The 19122-nt window shown below is 48.3% G+C and overlaps 1 protein-coding gene across 2 annotated transcripts in view; it reads right to left on the reverse strand.

Annotated features, from left to right (window-relative positions):
• Nucleotides 1–5738: 5738 nt before the first annotated feature.
• TGFA (transforming growth factor alpha) overlaps nt 5739–19122 on the reverse strand; it is a 114484-nt gene continuing 101100 nt past the window's right edge. For both annotated transcript variants that reach the window (XM_033175006.1, XM_033175007.1), the window contains exons 4-6: nt 14837–14986; nt 11705–11814; nt 5739–9336 (exon numbers count right to left, since the gene is read on the reverse strand). In XM_033175006.1, the coding sequence (XP_033030897.1) occupies nt 9329–9336; nt 11705–11814; nt 14837–14986 (268 nt within the window). In that variant the 3' untranslated portion in view covers nt 5739–9328. The remainder of the gene's footprint in view (nt 9337–11704; nt 11815–14836; nt 14987–19122) is intronic.

The raw sequence follows: 19122 nt of genomic DNA on the forward strand, positions 1-19122 counted from the left end.
GCTGTGACAGAATTATTGGTCAGTCACGGGTCAGAACATACAATGTATTTTTGCCTAGAAGCAAAGCTCCTCATGGTACATAGGGAACCAGGGAGGGTCGCAAAGACCTATTTGACCTTCAAGGGGTCTGATTATAGCAGCCAACACAATATACCAATAATGCAGCCCCACAAGACCCAGGGATCCCATACGACATTGCTCTCTTGCCTCCAGAGACATACAGTGGTCCACCCAAAGCCTCATATCTCTGACGATTTTTTTCCACAGAATGTTACCATGTTACCTACCATGCCTCAGGCATTGCGCTAAATGCCGGGGCTACAAAGATGCACAGAGATTCCTTACCTTGAAGATTCAAGACCTGGGGCACCAAATGGCCAGAGGCGCAAGACAGCTCACGGAGAAGGAACGAAAAGTCCAGCACCGTGAGATGAATATTCAAACGCAAGTATGCAAGGAGCCTTGGGGTGGGGGCATTATCTTTTCATGCTCCGGAAAGGCTCCAGAAGAAAGTGAGGTGTGTGTGAGCTTGTTCTTGAAGGAACAGAAGTTTGCTCAGGCAAAGATGTAGAAAAAGTCTTTCCCAGCAAAGGGAACTACGAAGGTAGAGAGGCGTGAGGGGCCTGGCAGAGCCAGAGACAAGCAGACAGCTTGAGAGTGGCGGCTGCTAACAAATGGTGGCCTGCTGACAGATTGTGCTGGGGCCACAGAGTGGTTTCTAAACTGGAACCCCACTTAGGAATGGCGATATTTTTATGAAAAGGTCCAGATGTTTTGTTTCTCTCAAAAAAAAAATTAGCGACACTGACCTCCTGCTGGAGATCCACTTTAGACTGGAACTGAGAAGTGACTTCCCCCTTCAGCAGGGGTCAGTGCCTGCCAGTACATCACCATGTCCACCGTAACCCTGGATTCAGACTCACTCGTGGTCATTCATGCTTTCATCAAGCAGCTGCACTAATTCAGATGACCCACTTCACTCCAGGAGGTGTTTGACTTTTCAATCTCTGGGTAAGCATCATTGGATACTAAAGAGAGAGGAGGGGGAAGATTGGCAGAGTTCTACTGGCAACTGTGGGAAGGCATTACCACCCCAATACTGAAGGGGCAAGTGGAGGACGTGGTGTCCCGAAGCCTGGTGGGAGCAGGGCTGGGGAGTACGGGCCCAGGGAGCCTAGCCTTGGGGACACAGTTGCTGCTAGGGATGCAGCATTGGAGCAGGGAGGGAGCGAGGATGACAAACCCCCATGTCTCTCCTCCTACTCCCACTCGGATCTCTTGCCAGTGCCTCCCACTGGCTGAACTGGAAGTGAGAGGACAAGAGAGCCCTAGGGAGGCAGCCCACAGGGGTCAGCTTCTGCGCACAGGGTAGAAATGGGGGGAATGGAACTGGGTGTGGCAAATGACTGGCACACGTAGGCACCTAAGGAGTGGAAAGTGCCAGAGAAAGCCCTCTCCTGATGAGAGTCACTGGGGATGTGGTCCCTGTGTGGGGACCATCCTTAGGATGGCTCTGATGTTAGGAGATGGGAGGTAAGGGGATTGAGCAGGGCCTGAGATCCCCCTCCATCACTGGGAAGCCCTGGGAGGACAGAGGCTCAAGTCTGGGCTCGCAAAGATTATTCCAGAAGGGTGCAGTCAGAGGTGGAGTCTTGGAGCTAAATAGGGGTAACCCATGGACTCATAGGTAGGAGACCATGGTCATATGCCCCAGGTCTTCTGGCTCATGCCCTAGTTCACCAGGAGACCCTCTGGGCCCTGGCTGGCTCCCACCTCTGTGTGATTACTTCGGAGTTAGGAAGCACATTTGCCTGGAGGGCAGCCAGAGCCAGCAGGCAGCTCTGACAATGAAACAGAAGCTTCTACTGAAATAAAATTAAACTGTCTCCTGGCCTTGCCCCTTGTGGTCAGACCAAACCTCCTTATGTCTGAAGACAGTTGTCCTCACTCCTCTGGGTCATTAACCACTTGTAAAGGTGATGTCCTGAGATCATCACCCCCTGGGTTTGGTCCCATTTGATACTGGATCTATGAAAATATTTCTCATGAGCACCTCCCACCTCCCAGCTTCTTTTACCTTGAAGGTCAGTGGGGGACATGGGGAGGGGGACCTCCCTCGAGCTGGACAATATATTGATAGCATTTAGGATCACACCAGATTTTTTTAATTCCAAGAATCAGGCTGTGCTTATGAGATTTATTTCACAACCCTGGGCTAAATCAGTGGAAATTAAACAGACAGGCACAGGAGGCTCAGAAGGAAACAGTCACATCCCAGGGTGACACAGTCAGCAAGAAGCAGGCTGTAGTGAATCCCTGGGCCTTTGCCTCCAAGCCTCCTCCCACCACAGGGGCTCTGGACCTCTGCACTCTGCTTAGGGGGCTCCTTTCACAAGGGCTGGTGGGAGAGTCATGCTGCAGTGGAGGGGTGTGGCTGTTTGCTCTGATCTGGTAGGACATGGTTTAAGTGATGCTGGCTCCTCACAGCCCAGTTCTCCTGGGATGTCACATGTCCAGAATCCCTTCCTGCAATGCACAGGACGAGCAGCTGAACGCCCAGCCCCAGGTTGGTGGAGACGTCCTCTTGCCCAGCACTCAACTTCACCTACCTCCCACAGGGCTTCCCCTGCAGGTCTTGGGATGGAGGTCCTTATGGATTCTGGGTCCCAGGCATCTGTGCAGATGCACAAGCCTGAGGCTTCCATTGGAGCAGATGGTCCTGGACAGTGGTCTCCCCTTCCTACTTTCTCTCTTTCCCTTTCAGCATAAATGCCCAACTTTCTTTTATTCCCAAGTGTAAAATTTGGCTCCTAAAAAGCCACTGCCTTGGGAGGCCAAGGCGAGTGGATCACTTGAGGTCAGGAGTTAGAGACCAGCCAGGCCAACATGATGAAACCCCATCTCTACTAAAAATACAAAAGTTAGCCAGGCATGGTGGCTGGTGCCTGTAATCCCAGCTACTGGGGAGGCTGAGGCAGGAGATTTGCTTGAACCTGGGAGGCAGAGGTTGCAGTGAGCTGAGATCATGCCACTGTGCTCCAGCCTGGGTGACAGAGTGAGACCCTGACTTGAAAAAAAAAAAAAACCACTGCCCACTTGTGCCTGAGCTATGACCTCAAGCACCAGCCACAAGGCACTCCTTACAAGGAGTACCCACAGGAGATTTCTCACTTCTCTGCCTTAGGCGATCCCACTTGAGAGGAGGCCCAAGCCTCTGTCTCCCCAGAGGTGAACATCTGCTGGATATTAAGGAATCTCCTTGAGGATGGGCAAGGGTTGGGTGCACTGGGTGAGCACCAGGTACTCCTAGCTCCAGGCATCACGTCTCCCATGCCACCTGCCCCCTGGGGCCTGGTATATTCGAAAGGGGAGTAGGGTATGGATTAGAATCACCGGGAGAGATTTTTAAAGTGATGCCTAAGGTCCATCCCCATATATTCAGATTCCTTATTGATCTTGGGTGACAGACACCACCCTATGAAATAGGCATCGCTAGACACAGCTTCTGTGACTGCAAGCAATTCACTCTTGACTTCTGGAGGTGAAAGGCTGTGGCAGAAACCTCAGACCCTGCTGGAAGTAGCAAGTCCTGCAGAAGGCAGTTGTGGAAGAGGAGTTTCAGGAGTCAGGGGAAAAAAGTGCTGGTAGTGAAGCTCTGAGCTAGAGAGGAAGCAAGGCAAGGGTTTTATACTCAAATGTCCCCAAACAGAGCCAGGCATCAGTCAAGGCAACCAGGAAAAATAGGGGTCTGAAGTTTGGGCCAACAGGATCCAAAAAGCCTGGACCCAAAGCATCCAGAACATGGCTTTCAAATTGTCAACTGCAAGTCACCCGGATGAGGAAAGCTCTGCTTGATTCAAAGTTGATGGGTACTTTTTCCTGGGATGGGTCCTTCTCACCCCAGACAGTCCAGTGCACCTGACCAGGACAAGGGACAGTCACCAGACCTTGGTTCTGGCAGGCAGGCAGCCTTGGCAGGTAGATGGCTTAGAAATTGGGAAAGAGGAGAAAAAATGGGGACTGGTGAAAAATCCTACTGGTTAGGAAGAAGGCCTGGAGATGTCTCTGAAGACTAAATGGGGTCATGAAGAGGAAGACTAGGTTTGGGTAGGAAGTCTCCCCACTCTCTTTCAAGAGGTAGAGAAAGAGTTTATTGAGGGCCAGATGCCAGGCCAGGGAGCTTGGGAGGAAGAACTGCTTGTGTTTCCATCTTTCTGCAAGTTTGGCTGATCCTAAGCCCTCTGGGGTCTGGACAGCAAGCTCCACATGCTTGTCCCTCTCTACAAAGAGCAGAACCTTCTTTGGGGCCCAGGATTTTATACAATGCAGCAACGATTTCGCTCTCCACTTTTCCGTGAGCGATTCCTATGTTGCACATGCGAATCCCACCCATGGGTTAGAAGTACAGAGGCCTGGCCGGGCACGGTGGCTCACGCCTGTAATCCCAGCACTTTGGGAGGCTGAGGCAGACAGATCACAAGGTCAAGAGATTGAGACCATCCTGGGCAACATGGTGAAACCCCGTCTCTACTAAAAATACAAAAATTAGCTGGGTGTGGTGGCACGAACTTGTAGTTCCAGCTACTCCGGAGGCTGAGGCAGGAGAATTGCCTGAACCCGGGAGGTGGAAGTTGTAGCAAGCCGAGATCGCACCACTGCACTCCCACCTGGGTGATGGAGCAAGATACCATCTCAAAAAAAAAAAGAGTGCAGAGGCCTTACTATGGGCTTGTAAGATCCGGTTGACTGTTTTAGAACAATTCCTTATAATTAGAGACTGGGTGGTGGGGAACAGGGGTGGGTGAGCCCGGGGGTGGTTGGGGGTATGGTGGGAGATGGACAGATCTATTTTTTTCCTTCAACTAGGCTGAGCAGAGAAGATTCAGATAAATGCAGCCCTTCATTCAAGGCTACACTTTCTGATGGCTATTACATTTGAACTCCAAGAGGTAAACTGTGTTTCACTTCTTCTGCAAAGCCTCTTCAAAGCTTTTCCATAAAACTGTAGCTCAACACTAAGTTGTCCTTTCACTGAGTGCCGTAGCATAGTAGTTCTTAAATTTGAGCATCAGCCAAGCGCAGTGGCCCACGCCTATAATCCCAGAACTCTCAGGCCAAGGTGGAGGATCGCTTGAGCCCAGGAGTTTGAAACCAGCCTGGAAAACACAGAGAGACCCCGTCTCTCTACAAAATTAAAAAATATTCAAAAATTTTGAGTATGTATTGGAATCACCCAGAGGGCAGAGAGAGTGTGGAGCACCCTCACAGTATAGTAGGTCTGGGCTGGAGCCCAAAGAATTGCATTCGTAACAAGTTCACAGGTTATACCAATGCTGCAGGTCTGGAACTATGCTTTGAGAACCACCGCTGTTAACATATATTCTCTACCTTATAATTTCATGGCATATTTGTATTGTCTAGAAATAGTCCAGAATTATTCTCAGCATATCTGTCTGTCTTCTCGACCAGATTTCAATTCCTGCAGTGGCAGAGATTGTATATATTTTCCACCACATCAATTAGCATTATTGGACACATAGTCTACTAAGTACTTATATACTGGGAAGAGCTTCAGAGAACTTGAATTCTTCAAGAAGACAGGGATCAACTACGGTTAATTATAGGATTTCTACATTTTGTAACAGATCATCTAATTTTTCTGCACCAATCACATTTGCAGAGGAAAGTCTTCATTTTCTTGAGCAGTATCCTAATCTCATTAAAGAAACACTCCAGTCTTGACTTTGGAAAAAAAGATTCATTCCTTCATCCTTCCAAATAAGGTACAGTACAACTGAAGAACAATGCACATTACTGAAAAACACAATTGCATCTTATATTGCTCACTACTCTTGAAGTATAATTCAGGTATTAAGGAAAAGAACTGCTAATCACACGAACACATTACAGAAATCAAAATTAACTTACCACACAAAATAAATTAAAACATTAAATATTAACCTTTTCAGTGCAACATATACAGACGTCAGAGTAAGGAGTTCTAAAAAGAAAGCATCAGGTTTATTATAATAAAGATAATGAAAAGTTGACCATTTTAGTAAATTATTAAGACTAGGAAGAGGAGTTGCTTTTTCAGTCCTCTCTCTCTCTGCGTGTGAACCATTAGACCTTTCAGAAAGCCTGGTAAATCAATGGCTAGGGAGAACAGGTCTTATGTTAGAACACTTAAAAATATACACATGCTTGTCTTACTTCTGCAACGTCCTCTTGATTTTGGGCATTTGAGTCATTCCTCCCTCTGTGACTGGGCAGGTAGGAAGAGATCAAAGCCCAGAGCCAACTAGAGGGCAGAGGTCTCCTGAGCAGTGTTAGAGCCTCCTTAGTCCATCCCGGCCAAATTGACTGAAAAAGCAACTGATGACCCGTGTGCCCTGGAAAACCTGGCTTGAAGATAACAGACAGTTTTCTGTACTTGCAAAACGCAATTCCTTGAGAAGCTCCAGAAGCACAAATTCTCCTCCCTCACCAGTGTGGGTGGGTGAGTGTCAATCCCACCTTTTTCTCCTTTCTCAGGAAAAAGGACTCTAGGGCCATTCTGCCCATCTCTTCCGCAGGGACACAATGGCCAGCGCATCCCTGGCCGGGTTCCATGTGTGTCCAGCTGGGGCCCTGTCTTCCAGATCAGGGTTGGCTGCCGTCTATCTTTCCATGTAGAAGAAAACATTTCCTGCCAGGATGCTTAAACAAAGTCACAGCATGTAGAGCAGTGGGAAAATCCAGGCTCCATAAGAGTATTGGAGGCCTTTTAAAAAATGTTTGTTATTTTTTAAATGGGGGCTTTTCATTGTCTCCTGAGCCACTGGAAACAGCGATGCTCCCCACTGCCAGGTGTGTGGCAGCTTACCAGGTCAGGATGTTAAGTGATTCTCTAATTGTAGTGAACAATTCATTTTCTAAAGGGCAAGAAACACAGGGAGTTTGCAGAGATGGATTAGAAGATGCATTTTTAACCTGAAATGGAGTCTTTTTACAGCTAACCAAAGACTACCATTGCCATTAAATGGCAGAGGGATCCAATGCTTATCAGTCATGTGATTTCTAGAAGAAAAATCTGCAGATAAGCCAGGCTGTCCTATCCTGAGGCACGGACAGTGGTCTAACCAGGCTTGCCTTGATGCAGCCTTTTTCAGACCTGCTGGTTTCCAAAGAACTGACTTAGAAGGCACTTCTAGGGAGGTGTATATTTGAGGCCTCTCACTGCGTGTGTGTTATGGGCATAAGGATGAGGGCACTGGCAGATGTGACTTGCTGGACCTAGGAACCAGAGCATTTACAGACACGAAATCTCAAGTCTTCGCAGAGAACCTCTGCTTCTGCCATCTGTCCAGCCTCATCTTCCCATGCCTCTGCAAAGTCTCTTGGATGCTAACTACTGATCAATAGAGGTCTAAAAACCAGTGTCCATTGATTGGTCTCTAAGCAGGATGCTACAGTCAAGCCTCAACCCACATATCTGGCCCAAAGGATGTAAACTTGAACTTATTTTAATAATTTAAAAACCTGGAGCTGTGTCAACTATGTTGCTGGGAGGTCAGCTCTGAACAGATCTGAGGTCTGCATTTAGTGCTTCCAGTGTGGCACTGTTAAATAAGAGTGCCCAAAGTGAAGACACGGGTCAGAATTGTCTGAATTATATATACAAAAAAAGAGAAAATTCATAGAAATCGTTCTTCCAGACCAAGGAAGAAGAATGAGTGGGAAGACAAAATTCTCTGAAAAGTTCAAGCCAATTTGACGTATTTTAAATGTACCTTTCATGATGTAATAAGCTAGGTGCACTGAAGAGTTAATAGGGGGAAATCTTTCACTTTTCAAATACTAGTAGCATTTCCTCACATAAGGAGTTTATATATTATTTATTTGTTACTCTGTCTCCAAATTTTAATGAAAATTCCTAGGGATGAGCTATCCACTATGTATTTGAAGGGGCCCACTGCTTCTCATAGGCAGGCCCCATGGGTCAGATGGACCCAGGTGCTCAGGGGAACAATTGCTCCTTCTCTTGCGGGGAAAGGAAGACCCACATAGTGGAGGTGACTTGTGAGAGTTTTTATTAATAAAATCGGCATCCTGAATGGAAATGAAGAAAAAAAAATTACTGGAATAGTTTTCCTAGTGCTTGAAAATAAATAGCAAAGTTAAACTTCTCCTTTTAAAAATAAAGCAACGAACCAACCAAGCAACAAAATGGAAAATAAATGACTGGTCCCCCTTTCATGGATTTGGCCTGAAATGCCCATGGCTCGTGGCTAATGCTCTATTTCTAAACATACTCACGAAGGGCTCACGAGGAAGTGAGCCCATTTAATCACTGAGCAGTACAGCATGTATTGGGTTTATCCTGTGTAGACACACACACTCTTCCTCTCTCCTCAACAGAGGGGACAGATTCCTGCTGATGGATTTGCTAAGTTTTCTCCCAGAATGTATTGAGGCATTCACTGGCTTTGTGGCTTCAATGGCACCACTTCTGAACTCCTACCTTTGTTCCTACCAGTAACCCAGCCTCTGGTTCCATCTCCACACCCCAGAAGACTTTCCCCAAGCCTTAGCTGTCTTGAAGAGGCCAGACATTTCTAATCAGTATAGCTTTTCAGTCAGCAACACATACATCATTAATGTAGAAGTCTGAAGGGGTTTTATGCTTTTTACATTGACTTAAGAGATTAAAAATGAAACCATTATCCATCTAATAAATAAGACATTATCTCCAAGGATGGTGATAGCTTAGAACAGTCTTCAATGTCATGTGTCCATGGAGGATGTTGGGCTGGTCGAGGGTCTCGTGGTTAGAGGATACAGCTTCTCTTAAAGCTGGGGTCTTCATGTGACATTAAACAGTTTCCCCTCCTTCACTTTCTTCCCCAGCAGGCGGATGACAGAAAACAATAACTATAGAAATCTCCTGTGTTGGGCAGAATTCTGCTGTGGGGAGGTGGCCTATTAAAAAGAAATATATAGCCCGGAATCCATGGCTGGCAGAAGACAACTGCACACATCTGGACTCAGACACCAACTGATGCACACGCCTCACCTAGGTGAACAGGAGTCCGTCTCTTTGCAGTTCTTTTTTAGCCAGTCTTGAAATCGTGGTCCACCGATTTCTTTTCTAGGTCACACTGAATAACCCCAAGCAGACAGAGTTCTTGACAGAGTTTTGAAGGCTCACAAAAGGCTGCACAGGTGACTGTAGGCCAAGTAGGAAGGTCTGCGGCACGTGCAGGCATCTCTGGCAGTGCTGTCCTGAAGAAGCCTTTCTTTATCGATCTGCCACAGTCCATCTGGCCAAACTCCTCCTCTGGACTCTTCAGACCACTGGCAGGAAGGAAAAACAGGTTAGGTACTGTGGGCCACACCCTGGCCGTGTTGGGAAAATAAGCTTAGGAAAGAGACTTGGAGATGGCACAGCCAATGTCACCAAGTTCTCTCGGGGAGTTAGGCCCGAGTCCAAATTCTGCTGCTTCAGTCTTGGGGACCGCAACCTCTGACATTGTGCTTTCAGTGCCAAAGGAAGCCAGAGAGACTGATTGAAAGTGAGTGAGTGAGTGAGTGAGTGGTAGCAGAAGGAAAGCATACGTGGGGGAGCAGGGGGATGCCCCCTGTTGTGAGGGTGTCATTTTAATCTGGCCTGCAGCCAGCTTCTGTAAGGGGTGACTTGGTGGGCAGCCCTGGTCCAGGGCTCTGGTAGCAGAAAGGCTTCCCCTGAGGCCATACAAGAATGGACCCATTTATTTTTCAATGGCTGGGCCCTGAGGGTATCCTCTGTATCTGTTGTGGTGAGGCAGCATGGACCATCCTCAGTTCCTGAGTTCAACTTAGTCTGGACATCTTTCTAGGTCCTTGCCATGGTTCCTCTGGAGGTGCTCACAGGTGAGCACCCCTGGTTCACCCATCCTTTAGGCCCAGCAGGCCTGGCAGGTGCTACATGAGGTGGTGATATGCACCATCTGAGGGAGAGGGACTTCAGCCCAGGTGGCCATCTCTAAAGGCCAGACCCATCCCCAGGCTTAGAGCTAACTTCTTAAATGTGGGTAGAGAAGAAGTGACATTAACGAGAAACTTACTCCACCCCAAATGACTCTGTTAGGTTCAGACGAATGCTACAGAATCTATTACAAATTTTCCTAAAAGATTAAAAACATGTTTCTATTGGTGCTAAAAGAAAAAATAAAAAGATTTACCTTCATTAGCTCAATGGATTAGCCCAAGGTGATTGAAAGGAGATGTTGAGAGGGGTCTTTAGAGGCCCTGGTTCTCATCCTCACTCCCCTACTGACTCCTAGTGGGACCCAAGCAGGCTGTCAGCAGACTCAGTTTACCCACATCACTCATGAACCATCCTCCTCCTAAGGCCACTGTAAGGCTGAATGGATTTGCATCCTCAAGAGCTATGGCTCCTAATCTCATAGGAGACTGTGCTGCTCCTGCACAGTCTGTGTGTGCTCACTTACTGCACACAGTGACTATAGTGATTGAAATAAAGAACAAACATGTGTGTTCTTGGGCCTTCAGCTCCCTCCAGATGACCACGAGCTCTAATGAATGCATGTGTGTCCAGCCTCCCAGCAGCCTTCCTCCCTACCCTCTCCATGGACCCCGGAACTTCTAAACACCAACTGTTTACTAGGGAAGGACAATTCTGGGTGGATTCGCTTTAATGACTGTCTCCTGACCCACTATGTCCTCAAGAAAAACTTTACGATGGGCTCTCTTGGTCAAAATCGCATCCCCGAAAAGCTGGCCGGTGTGAGACTTTTCCTTCCCTGTTTGGATGAAGGACTCTTCACCTCCATGAGCCCAGAGCCACTGATGCTCCGAGGAGGCTCCTGAGGTGCACGCTGGGCCCCACATCCTGATGTCCAATCTTCTTTATGGATGTTGGCGAAAATGTCCAAGAAAAAAGGTAAACTTAATGAAGATATAGGATCTAAGGGTTTTAAAGTCCTTAGAGACCTTCCATAGGCCAAATGCCTCCTTTTACAGATGAAAAAGGGGAAGTGACTTTCTCAAGGGAAAGAGAATGAACATCTCTTGAGTGCCTACAATTTGGGTGATAGACTATACTAGGTATTTTATATCAGTACTCATGCAATTTGCACAACATCTTTTTAAGAATAAGAAAACCAAGGCTAAGCCGGGCACAATGGCTCACGCCTGTAATCCCAGCCCTTTGGGAGGCCGAGGCGGGCAGATCACCTGAGGTCAGGAGTTCGAGACCAGCCTGGCCAATATGGCGAAACCCTGTCTCTACTAAAAATACAAAAATTATCTAGGCGTGGTGGTGGGCAGCCTGTAATCCCAGCTACTTGAGAGGCTGAGGCAGGAGAATCACTTGAAACCGGGAGGTGGAGGTTGCAGTGAGTCCAGATCGCACCATTGCACTCCAGCCTGGGTGACAGAGTAAGACTCCACCTCAAAAAACAGAAACAAAACAAAACAACTCGAGACTCTGAGAGGTTGAGTAACTTGTCAAAGGTTCCACAGCCACCAGCCAGGATATAAGGGGTCCCTACTAAGTAAAAGGCACCTATGAATAAGCTAAACCTGACTTGGTAGAATGAGATAGTCTCTTCCTTTTCTCCCCTCTTCCTGCTTCATACTCCAGGAACCTCTGCCCTGACTTGGAGAAAGTGGTCGTTTTCTCCACCCAATAGTGTCTCCCACCAGAGAAGAGGCTCGTTACCTGTTTCTGAGTGGCAGCAAGCGGTTCTTCCCTTCAGGAGGGCGCTGGGCTTCTCGTGCCGGCAGATGAGGGCCTGGCACCACTCACAGTGTTTTCGGACCTGGCAGCAGCTGCAAAGACACAGGGGTCCCAGTCTGGGCAGGAGCCTGGCAGGAGGGCCAGGGTGGCACAGCATCTGCCCAAAGGCCCTGCTGGGCAGCTTCAGCTCTAAACCAGCTGTAAACCAGCTCCCCATGGGGGCTTCTAGAGGAACAGGCACCATAGGGGGATGAGGGCTTGATAGGGCAGTGGTTTTTTGGGGGCAGATGCTGGCCAACAACAGAAGCATCTGTTGGCTGCCCTTAAGTATTTGCTCCATTTCTGCAAGCCGACCTGGCTCCAGCTTCCCCAGCTGTCAGAGGGAACTGGTCCTCCACCTGGCTTTCTTGATAAAGAACCAGGTGGGTAACTTCACAAGTGTAATGGCCTCAGAATTGGGACAAAGGACTGGGATAAAGTGGCCACCTCCAGCTGGCATGGCTGTGAGGGTTTGGGAAGAGGTTATTCATCTGGTATTGCCAGTAGCAGAACAGGGAACTTGGATGGCTGAATTGACCCATGGAAAAAAAATGGAAGAATGAGTTATAGATCTCAATGGCTTTGAATCCTGCTTTCAGGACTAAAATTCTCTAGTTTTGGAACATCTACCCTCTCTGTAAACCTTTGTGACCTGCAGTCCTGAGGCATCAGGGTTATAAAGGTTCCTGCCTCCCTCTGTGGGCAGGAATGGAGAGCTTTCAGAGTTTGCAAGAAAAAAAAAGCCCCAAAAGAAGAAGAGAAAAGAAAGCACTGAGTGAGAGAGGAGTTACCCACAGACGCTGCCAGCGGTTTCCCTTGGGATATCGTGGAGAACTTCATTTCTACTCATTCTAACCTTAATGCATATATAATTTATGTATCTCTGGGCTAGGGCTGGAGTTAGGAGAAACTTCCTAAGATGAGCCAGATGGCAGAGATGAAGAAATAAGCCTGTTGCTGGGCTTCTCTCTTGGTATCCAGTGGGCATTTCACAATTCCCATCCCAGTCCCTGGCTTGGCACTGTCCTGCAGTGAGAAGCTGGACAGGTTACTGGAGCCCCTGAATCCTTGGACAGCAGGGCTAAGGAGGAGGCTCTGAGACCTTCCTGCCCAACCTGCTTATGTCACAGGTGAAAACTGAGAGCCCAGAGCAGTGTGCCTGGGCATGAGGCCCTCCTGAGTTGCAGAGTCTGGACTGGAAACAGCACATCCCGTGCCAGGGGGCTCTAAAGGCCTTGGTTCCAGAGCCATCAGTGACTACTTTCTCACAGTCAGCCAGCCAGGTGGCCTTGTCCTTGTCACTTCCCAGACAGGAGCATCCCAGGGCAATGGGATCAAGGCCTCTAGATCCCTCCAGCATGGGACAAGCTGGTCCCAACTTGGACCCTGCAACTCAGGAGGGCCCTAAGCCCAGGAAGCCAGCAGTGTGGCAGGAGTGAGAGCTTAGTCTCTGGCTCATGAATTCTGAACTTGGTCTCTGGCAGGGAGACCAAGGCTGGGAAGGGACACAGGAGTTGGGACTGGCTGCCTCCCTGGAAATGAAAGATGCTGTCTAGGCATCTAGATCATTCCTGTTTCCAGACAATCTGCCAAAATTAGCTCTTAGGTCCCTCTGGGGAGGCCCACATGGGCCCCCAGTCTTATTCCTAAGTCCCTGTGACCCCTCTGGTCACAGAAACAGGACAATGGAAGGATGGGGCAGCACACACAGCTACTGGCCATGACAAGTAAGGCTGGTAGCCCACTAGCTTGCTCCTGCTTCTTGAGGAGTGTCCTTCTGAGTGGCCCAGCCTGGGCTGTGGCCCAGTCTGAACCAGAGCTGCTTGTCTTCTCGCAGCAAACATGTTTTTCCAAGGCCTCTGGAAGCAGAATGGATACTGCTTGGAGGGGAGGGAAAGGGCAACCCAGCTCAGACCCCATCCCTCACCACTCAGTGCTGCCGTGGTTCAGGAGAAGGATGTGAGCAAGCTGTGGCTACTGTCAACAAGCGGGGACTCTAAGGGGTGCCCCATTGTTACCAGAACCAGGGGCATGTGTTTCAGATGTCTCAATAGCCACAAACCAAAGGGACGGTTTGTTTATCTGTCCAAACCTTAGGCAACCTTGGAGGGTATAAGTTTGGATTCCTGCATCGACATGTAGCTACTGACCACAACCTTGCCAGAGGGGCCCACCCACTGACTGTCTCCACCATGAGTTAACCTACACTGAATTGAGTGGCAGCCTTTACCTGTTCTGAGACTTCCTTGTGCATATCCAATCAGGTATATTAGGTTGGTGCAAAAGTAATTGTGGTTTTGGTCTTAAAAAGTAATGGTGAAAACCGCAATTACTTTTGCACAAACCTAACAAATCCCCTAAGATTCAGACTTCAGATATTTCCAGGGAATAAATCTGGCATAGTTCCAAATGCTAGGAATATTGCACTGTATTCCCAGGGTCTCTGATGCTGCAGAGCAGTCCAGTCAGGAGATATGGGCAAGCAAATGGGGCCAAGACACACCTGAAAAGGTCTCTCCTGGTCTAGGCCCCAAGGAGGCTTCCTGGAAGATACAACACAGTAACTGAGTTTTGGAGGATGAGGAGGGGCAGAGAAGTGGACAAAGAGGAAGAGCTGTACAGAGTGATGGTCATCAGCCTGTAACAGCAACAATGGCCCTCGACATGCTTTAGTATTTGTAAAGTGGCTTCTGCAGAGAGAAAGTACTTTTGCTGCTGCTGGAAGGAGGCTAGGAGCTGTCTCCAGTCCTCTCTGGAGCACCTGCCCACTTCATCACTATTCTGAAGACTCCAACACAACCGTGGAAAGAATGAGCATGCCTTTGGTTCTGCACTGGCCTCCACGGTGCACGAATCCCCCAGCTGGGGATCCACCCAGGATGTACGAGGCCTTCATGCAGCTTGGCTGCCATGCCATGCCAACAGTCATCAAAGTAGCATTTAGCTTTGCTGACACCACTCAGACGTCACAGCAATAAGCTGTGCTGAGGTGGTCCTGTTATCTGGATGTACTGCAGATGTCCCTGGTAGGGGAGGCGGGCAGGGGACCTGGCCTTAGGGGCAGCAAGTACTCACTGTATCAGCACACATGTGATGATAAGGACAGCCAGGGCCACGATGGAGACCACCACCAAGGCGGTGATGGCCTGCTTCTTCTGACTGGCGGCCACCACAGCCAGGAGGTCCGCATGCTCACAGCGTGCACCAACGTACCCAGAATGGCAGCTGGGGAAGAAAGGAACGTCAGTGCACTCTCCTGACAAAAGGTCTTGTTACCCTAGCTCTCCACGGAGGACTTGCCTGGAGGGACCCAGAGCCTGCAGGTAAAGCGCAAAAGCGCAATTGCCAGCTTTTGCAATTGGAGGGAAAGGTGTCAGCAAAATGCCTCCTACGTCCCTGCTACAGGCACCACCGCTTATGTGGAGAAGGAAGGGGAATCTAATCATCCTTGTCATCTGAGGATGCAAGCTATGCCCGAAGCAATCCATGACTATTGTGACTATGCCACATCCTGGAGGAATAAAGGCAGTAAATGTGTTCATGACACAGGCTTCATTTTGGCAGTTCATAAAAAATCCAGGTTATTTTTAAACCAAATGTGTATTTTCAGAATTTCTGGTGATGAGAAAGAAAACATCTGAAACCAGTGGAGACATAGGCTGTGGTTTGCCTTTTAATCTTCTTCATCAAGTTTAATTAGTTCTTCAAGTATCTACCAGATTACCTAGCACCACTACCTGGTCATTGTAGGACTGTAGATGTCACTACTCTCCTGTGAACCCTGGTGTCCTCCTGTCCATCAATACCTGGCCTACCTCCATACCAGGCTTAGTAAAGGCATAAGCAAGGTCATGTTTGAATGTGTGTGTAGCCTGTACAGTGTGGTGCCAACACCAGGTGATGTAATTCCTGGCATTGCTACCATTCAGAGGTTCTTTGGCATTAATCTTTTTATCACAGCCCCCTGCTATGCACGAGTGGGTCTCAAAAGTGCTTCAGGATGTGCCCTGGCCATAAGGATGGGATGGTCATTTTCTTCTACAGGCATCCCCTCACCCTGAGCCACTAATCCCCCAAGCATGTGATTCTTCTCAATAAAAGATACTTAACTTAGACACTGGTCCCTTTGTATGGAGTAACATTCTTATTGTCAATAGAAACGTAAGATCACCACCTCCTTTGCTGGGGGGACTTCTTTTTTGATTTTGAGATGGAGTCTCGCTCTTGTCACCCAGCCTGGAGTACAGTGGCGGGATCTCAACTCATTGCAACCTCTATCTCCTGAGTTCAAGCGATTCTCCTGCCTTGGCCTCCTGAGTAGCAGGGATTACAGGCACATGCCACCACGCCTGCCTAATTTTTGTATTTTTAGTAGCGACAGGGTTTCACCATGTTGGCCAGGCTGGTCTCCAGCTTTTGACCTCAGGTGATCCGCCCGCCTCGGCCTCCCAAAGTGCTGGGATTACAGGCATGAGCTACCGGCCTGGCCTGCCAGTGGGGACTTCTCAGCAGAGCGGCCCCATATCCTATGCTAGATTTAAAGTTTTGTTTTGTTTCTCCCCTAGACATGGCAATGAGAGCTAAACTTTTTAAAAGAGTTTATCTTTTGATTAATTAGCCTCTAACCTTCACTTTTAGATTAAAAGGTCTTTGAAGACCAGGCACACTGAGAGGGGATCACAGAACTCTGAATAAGAACAGTGACTTTCAATGGCTCAGGGGGCTATGGGACAGGGACAGGGTTTTTTTGTTTGTTTGCTTGCTTTGATTTTAATAACAAAATTATATAAAGGCAAAGGTCAAGAAACAGCTCTCCCTGCAGGCACTGGCCCTTTCCTATGAGGCGGAGGCGAAGAGTGGATTAGACTCCAGGGTGAGAGGTGATATGCAACAGTCTTAGGCAGTGCATAAATCTAAGCCGTCCATATCTCAAGAAAATCCTGCAAAGGGTCCCTCCCTCTAGCTCCTCAGGTTTTCACCCTGCATCCAGATGGCTCTCCGACCTTCCAGATGAGGTCCCTGAGTTGTGCGCTTCCTCTGTGATAGCTAGTCCTCTCTCCCACAGGGCCCTAATCCACCCCTCTACTTTATCTCCCACCCACCTAGGTTCCAGCCAATCCAAGTTGTTGCCAATCCACACACTGCACCTAGCACAGTTCCCAGCATGTGGGGACTCAGGACACACCGGCAGAATGAATGAACAACTACCCTCCATTGTGCATCTCAACTCTGGCTACCTTCTCCACCTGGAATATCATTCCTCACTCTCCTCCTCAGGCTCCATTCCAAGGACCACATTCTCCAGAAGAATGTAATTTACAGACTCATTCACATTCCTTTTTGTCACCCATCCATCCATTCTTCCATAGCTCACTTTGATCTCCCTAACCTCTCCTCCTTGAACCCCCCAGGACTATGCCCACCTTTCTGACTGCTCTTCTCCAACCAGCTTCACTTCTGGCCCCAGCCTTTTTGCTCTTGCAGGGCAAGGCCAAGCTTAGCTCTACAGAAACCTCTGGTGAACCACTGAAGGGAATGGGGCCAGGGAACCTGGGCTTTGGAGTGGATTATTAGATTTGTAACCAGGAGTTGTAGACAAGCCAGTGAGACTTCTCTGCAAAAGGTTAGGGTTAGGGTTAGTGCTTCTTTCTCCTGGCAAAGGTACCATAATGAGGATTTGCAGAGTCTTTTGTGAAAGTCTCAGGGTATAGGAAGGTGAACAACCCATGACAATTTCACACAACTTGAAACGTTTCTACTCTAACCAGCAGGCCCTGGGAAAGAGGGATTCTAGCACCTCGCCTATTATTCAGCTCTAAAAACACTATGATTTAACACATCAATACTGGAGACCCCAGTACATTTCATTTAAATAAAATAGTGGCAAACAACTGCTAAATACAACATGTAATATTTACTGCAAGCAGTAGGCTAAACTCCTACATGAATCATCTCTTTTAATTCTGACAATCACAACTGACCTGTGAGGTTGCAGCTATTACTTACCTTGTTTGACAGATGAAGAAACAAAAGCTTCTAGAGGTTTGGGAACTAACAGTCTCACCCAATAAGGCTACCTTTCTGGGTTAATGCAAATTGGATTGGAAGATACCCCGGGCTAGTTATTTAGTGACAAACACAAACCTGATCAGACACAAGAGATGGGCTACTGATTGTCCTGTAGCGAGGTCTCCTCGCTGTCAGTGCGGCAAGGTGCAAAGGTGCCCCCAGACAGTGCCATCTTAATGCACCAAGGGAGACAACCCCCTGGGCTGGGACACACCTTGCTGACTTTCCATGCTTTTTCTACCAGAGGAACATTTGCCATTTATGCACGCTGGCCCCTGCAAATCAGCTCTGCTTTAAAACCACCCCAGCAGGAGCCCCAGCCCCTTAGGAAAGTCTTCATGCCAACAAGAATGCCTATCACGCTAGTGTAATAGCTGCAAACACTCAACTCCCAGTCCCACAGAGTGAGGGAGCCCAACATGCTTCTGAGCGAACACTTCCCCAAGGTGGGAGGCACGGGAGGCATCTGGGTAACTGCCTCATCGTTGGGACTCCAGGTCATGACCTAGAAGAGCTCCAAGAACAGTGTGTCTTAGCCCCAAGCAGCCCAGTGGGTCTCACCTACAGCTGGGACCTCCCAGATCAAAATCTCTCTGCAAGTGGGGCCAGGACATTTTAAAGAAAGGGCCAAAAGGTAATTCTGACACAGCCAGAGTTGAGAGCCACTATGAAGTTTTTAATAGTGAAACCAATGTTTCTCAACCTTGGCTGCCCATTGAAATTGCCTGCAGAGCTTTCAAAAATCCTGATGTCCGGGCCACACCGTTAGATCAATTAAATCAGAATCTCTAGGAGTCAGTCCTGAGCATCAAGATTTTTAAAGCTCCCAGCTGATTCTAGTAGGCAGGGGAGGGCGATCCTTTCTCTTCCTAGTTGTAATATTGGGAATACTTCTCAGTTGCTCTTTATGACGGAAAAGGAAAAAGGTTTAGTGACATACTTTAAAAAAAAAAAAAACTTCCCAAGCTTCTACTAATATTAGACTTAATTATGCTGATTATTTTAGGCACAAGTCACAGAAGGAGTGGGAAGAGTCACCTCACCTGGCTGCAAATGAATCATCACACTTGACCCAGCTGCTGTTCTCTCCTTGGCCTCAGGTAGGCGCTGGTTCCCACCTGGCTGCACATTCCACAGGGCTATGAGACAGTGGGTGTACTAGGGCCAAGGGTACGTGTATTGGACTCACGCATTCTCAGCCTTTCAAGAACCAGATTCACCAAGTCCTACAACCTCTGTGCTCTGGGGGCTGGGTAGGAGAGGGCTGGAGTATGGTCAGCCCTACTTACACA

The sequence above is a fragment of the Trachypithecus francoisi genome, unplaced genomic scaffold (genome assembly GCF_009764315.1).
Source record: "Trachypithecus francoisi isolate TF-2019V2 unplaced genomic scaffold, Tfra_2.0 Lachesis_group17, whole genome shotgun sequence".
Taxonomy (NCBI): domain Eukaryota; kingdom Metazoa; phylum Chordata; class Mammalia; order Primates; family Cercopithecidae; genus Trachypithecus; species Trachypithecus francoisi.